At 53.3% G+C, this 5127-nt stretch overlaps 1 protein-coding gene across 3 annotated transcripts in view; it reads right to left on the bottom strand.

Moving 5' to 3' along the window:
- MTHFR (methylenetetrahydrofolate reductase (NAD(P)H)) overlaps positions 1-5127 on the bottom strand; it is a 17418-nt gene that overhangs the window by 9418 nt on the left and 2873 nt on the right. Inside the window, exons 1-4 of one of the 3 annotated variants that reach the window (XM_011996575.1) lie at positions 4423-4563; positions 3899-4147; positions 2176-2414; positions 1243-1353 (exon numbers count right to left, since the gene is read on the bottom strand). In XM_011996575.1, the coding sequence (XP_011851965.1) occupies positions 1243-1353; positions 2176-2414; positions 3899-4147; positions 4423-4532 (709 nt within the window). In that variant the 5' untranslated portion in view covers positions 4533-4563. Of the gene's footprint in view, positions 1-1242; positions 1354-2175; positions 2415-3898; positions 4148-4422; positions 4564-5127 lie in introns of those variants that run through there. The other 2 variants (XM_011996576.1, XM_011996577.1) reach the window with 2 other exon arrangements.

The following is a 5127-nucleotide window of genomic DNA, read 5'->3' as shown; positions in this document are numbered from 1 at the left end:
TCCTGACCTCATGATCTGCCCACCTTGGCCTCCCAGAGTGCTAGGATTATAGACTTGAGTCACTGCACCCGGCCTTTTTTTTTTTTTTTTTTTTTAGTTCATATCACTTTAGATACCACTCCATAACGTAGCCATGCTTAATATAAAAATGGTAGGATTTCTCCCAAAATATTGGCAAAAAACTATCATCCCAGAAAATGTGCCAATCCCAGGAATTCCTGTCCCTGGCGCACACTGCCTCGCCATACCTGAGCCCTGTCTGAGATGCCGAGGGCTCAATCCCAGCCTTTAGCTTCAAGGGTGGAAGGGAAGTCCAACCCACCCATTTCTGTTGGGTAAACCTGGTCTTGTGGCTGTGGCCACTGGTGATTCTCTCTCCTGGGAATTTGGAATGGAGGCCCATCCATTAGCCTGGGGAACTGGCTGGAGCTGACACTCTGCACACTTAGGAGCAGGCCAGGTGTGTGGAAAAGCATGGGCATCAGGTCTCCCAGACGAAGCACAGATGTGCAGTGGGAAGTGGAGACGGGGGACCCTGTGGCGCCAGAGGGAATGAGGGAGGTCCTTGCATTTTGACCTCTTCCAGTGCCTCGTGAGATCTGAGGCCATCGCCTGACCTTGGGTTCCCTGCCCTCTGGAATCCTGTTAGTAAATTTCCCTCTTTTGTGGGGTGTTTTGTTTTGTTTTGAGATGTAGTCTCGCTCTGTCACTGAGGCTGGAGTGCAGTGGCACAATCTCGGCTTATTGCAACCTCCGCCTTCTGGGTCCAAGGGATTCTCCTGGCTCAGCCTCCTGAGTAGCTGGGACTACAGGTGTGCACTACCATACTCGGCTAATTTTTGTATTTTTAGTAGATGGGGTTTCACCATGTTGGCCAGGCTGGTCTCGAACTCCTGACCTCAGGTGATCTGCCTGCCTTGGCTTCCCAAAGTGCTGGGATTACAGGCGTGAGCCACTGCGCCCGGCCCCCTCTTTTGTTTTAAAGAAAAGAATAAGGCCTAGAAGCAGGCTAAGGGCACAGCCAGGCAGAGGAACAAAAAGCTAAGGGTCGATGGTGGCAGGCCCAGGAGGGGAGTAGGTGATATAAAAGGAGCAAGGACATGGTACAATTCACCTCTGCATGTCCCTCATCCAGCATGGACCCATAGGTGCATCTGATCACTGTGTCCTGCACCGAACACTGACAGGCTATCTGAGCCTCCCTAGCTCCATCCCCGCCACCAGGATGATCCAGTCACTCACCTGCCACACAGAGGTCAAAGTAGTCACCAAACTCACTTCGGATGTGCTTCACCAGGTCCACTGCGTAGTTGAAGCCTCCCTCCTCCTCTTCCCACTGGTCACCTATGGGGTCTGCAGGGTTAGTGGAGGTCATGGTCACTGGGTCTCACCCAGCCTCCAGAGAGCCTTTCTGTTCCCTCTACCTAGCCCTGACACCTAGGACTGCGAGTCCCTGAAAGGCAGAAACTTCGTATTATTTAGGTTTGGTTCTTCTCTTTCTAGCCCTTGGTAAGACAGTGAGAGGGAAGAAAGCAGCCCACCCGTTCAGTATTCACTGGGTGCTGACCCTGTGCTGACGGTGGAGAATAGGAGACCACTGCTGCTCCTCACTGTGCCTGGAGGACTGGAGAGCCCTTCCCTACTTCTACCTGGGCATGCCTGCCACCCTTTCCCATCCCACGGCCTTAGGGCTCCTGCCTCCTGGGAGAATTTTCTACTCAAGTGAAGGGGTCTTGTGGTGGGGAGCAGGAGGCCACAGGACCCCACCCCTCAGGCTCCCTCTTCCCACTCTTGGGTGGCCTGACGACAGCAGGCACCAGAGGCCTAACCGGCTATTCTCACTCCTGGATACTCTGTGATTGGGCCAAGTGCTGGGTGCAGCCAGCAATCGATGCAGTGGTATAGGCAGGGCAGAGGGTTATCAGGCTGCGACTGCATTCCCGACGGAACTCCTACGTCGAGGTCAAGAGTTGGAAGAGGTGGCTGCCTGTGTGGGGTGCCCAGGGTGACTCACTGCCCACAACGCCTGCTGACACTACTGGCGGGGATGGGATCCTGCGGATCCTCAGCGTGGGGCCCAGGGAGCAGTAAAGGACCGTTTCAGGAACCAAGTTCAGGCTACAAGTGGCCTCTGGGAAAGCCAGAACCCAGAGTGTAGGAGTGCTGGCTCCACACCTCCCCGCAGTGCCATGATGTTCTTCAGGCCCAGCTGCTTGGCTTTGTGCAGATGGCCCGTGATCTCCTCCAGGCGCTGACAGCAGCAGGTCATGTGCAGGATGGTCTCCAGGCCACAGTAGTTCACGGCGGTGCTGGCGATCATCATGGAGGAGGTCTCCTTGTCTGAGCCAGGGTCACCTGCTGGGTGCCAGGTCACATCTATGAAGAGGGGGCCGCCTGCCGCCATCCGGTCAAACCTGTAGGGGGTTTGTTTCTGAAGAGAGGTTCCAGGGGAAATACCATCCCTCACTGCCTTCCCACGGGGCCCGGGGGTTAGAGAAGCATAAATGAAGGTTGGAGACAGACCAATCAGTGTTCATATCCTGGCTTTGCTACTTATAGCTGTATGATCTTGGGTACATTACTTAACCTCTGTGAGTTCTGTTTCCTTATTTATAAGATGCAGCAGATAATGGTAACCACTTCATAATAACACTAGGAGGCTAAGTGCAGTGGCTCACGCCTGTAATCCCAGCACTTTGGGAGGCTGAGGCGGGCGGATCATTTGAGATCAAGAATTCAAGACCAGCCTGGCCACATGGTGAAACCCCATCTCTACTAAAAATACAAAAATTAGCTGGGTGTGGTGGTGGGTGCCTGTAATCCCAGCTACTTGGGAGGCAGAGGCAGAGGCAGGAGAATTGCTTGAGCCAGGAGGCGGAGCTTGCAGTGAGCTGAGATCACACCACTGCACTCGGGCCTAGGCTACAGAGTAAGACTCCGTCTCAAAAAAAAAAAAAAAAAAGCAGCAACAACAACAAAAAACCATAACAACACTAGGAGAATATGACGGCAGCTGGTTCCACAGCACTTAGAACAGTGCCTGGTGTACAAACCAAATACTCAGTATATATGAGGTGCCGTCGTGATCACTATTACAGAGGTAAGACACAATAACAGCGCCACCATTTTGTGACAGCAGCACTTCAGACTTTTCACAGCGTTTGCCCATTTATTATCTCGGGTGAGTTAAGACATCGTGGTTGAGAGTCAGGGGAATCCTAACTGTGGCAAGCACAGCCTCGCCGTAGGAACAGTTAGAAAGAGGGTCGGCAGACTCACGTTTCTTTCATGCCACCCCCCAAGCCCTGTGCAGCAGCTTACAGCTGTGCAGACCAAGGCCAAGTTCCGAAACGAGACTCAAAAGCCTGGATGTGCACGAGTACTTGTGTTACAAGCTATCGGCGGTGTATTTAAACATCCTTGTGTGTTTAAACTTCAAAAACTTGGGAGTGACACGTGAGAAGTGCAAACAGTAAAAGCCATAAACTTTAAAAAAAAAAAAAAACTGCAATTCATGAAGTGCTAATGTAATTCAGTTGGCATTTCTAGATTTCAGGAAGCATAATCCAAATTTCTAACTTGCTGAAAACATTCTTACTGCTTTGTGACTTCCTAAACTGCACTCGTGATCCAGCCCCCAAGTTCCACCAAAGAATATACTGTGAGAATCAACATTTTTAACCCATTGAAGAGTGTGTCTAAAATACCCTTGACACTGTGGAGGGACTTTTACAGGCAAGAGAAGTGGCAGATCAGATGACCCACTCTGCCTTCTCCTTCCTGCCTGCTCTGGCTGCTTTTTTCTCCCGGGTTAAAGGGCAGCCCAGCCTCAGGGCTGACAGTTGGCTCCCCAGGAACCAGAACTCCCCGCCCCCACCTTAACCTTGCATCAATTTACCTTGAGATGAGATTGACAGCTCCCTCAGCAGTTCGAGGAGGGAAGAATTCCAAAGAGAACCACTTGTCACCAGATTCCATTCGCCGCCTCATCTTGTCCCGGAGTCTCTCATGCCGCTCGGGGTCCAGGCCCGGGGTGGAACATCTCGAACTGTCTTTGGAGCTCTCGCTGCTACTGCTGGCACTGCCCTCCAAACAGGGGTTGAGGCTGCCATTTCCTCTGGCTTCGTTCACCATGGCCAGGTTCCTGCTGCACGGGGTGGGGCAGGGAGCATCAGGGGGCAGGCAGCCACACCCCCGGCACATCGAGACACCTGAGTGGCAGGTTCAAGCCGGAGGTGCTGTATTTCCACACAGGAAGAAGGCCAAAAAAGGTGACACTGCCCCCTCCCAGTGGCTCCATGCTACTCAGCTATGGCTGTCGGGGCCGCCTCACTCAAAGCCTAGCCCTCCGCTGCTGCCAGGTTCCTTGCATGCAAGGCAGCCCCCACCCGGCACTACAACGTGCTCCTCGGTGACAGCTACCTGATGGAAGGTGCCACAGAGAACCTCACACTGCCAGCCTGCGAGGCCCATATTCCTAGTGAGGGGCAGTAGTGCCCAGCTGGGAGGACCCTGGCTTTTCGATGGTCCATCTCTGTCAGCTAGGCCCAGAGTGCGTGGGGAGGGAACAGAGGCACCTTCCCCAGCGGGTGGGTGTGTTCAACTGGGCGGAGCTGCGACAAAGGAAGAGGCCTGAGCTCGAGCCAGCACAAGGGGGCGGGGGCAAGACTTCCAGGCGAGGAGGAAGGGCTGAGACTCTAGTAAGGGGAGGCGGATGGAAGGAGGGGGACTCGGGCAGAGATTGCAGGGGTTGGTGGAGATGAGGAACAGCTCACTCTGGCTGGCTCTGCCTGGAACATCTGTTACTTGAAATAGTGTGTGCGCAGGATGGAAGGGGTGAGGGTTTGACTATGCAGCCAGCTTTGTCCTGAGTTCATGCTACTCCAAAAAGACCGTGTCGTGGGTTAGAACTGGACGCTGGCCATATTCCAAAAATAGCCAGACCCAAGTTCAGTAAGGGCACGAATTTCTCAGAACAAAAGCTGCCCCATCTGTGCTTGCCTTGCAGGCTGGTCTTCTTACACACCACAGAATTCAATTAAAATCATCACAGTGACCCAGCTACTGGGAAGGCTGAGGCAGAAGGATCACCTGAGTCCAGGAGTTCAAGGCCAGACTGGGCAACAT

The sequence above is a fragment of the Mandrillus leucophaeus genome, unplaced genomic scaffold (genome assembly GCF_000951045.1).
Source record: "Mandrillus leucophaeus isolate KB7577 unplaced genomic scaffold, Mleu.le_1.0 Scaffold52, whole genome shotgun sequence".
Taxonomy (NCBI): Eukaryota; Metazoa; Chordata; class Mammalia; order Primates; family Cercopithecidae; genus Mandrillus; species Mandrillus leucophaeus.
Note: the sequence above shows the minus strand (reverse complement) of the source record. Positions and strands in the feature narration are given on the sequence as shown.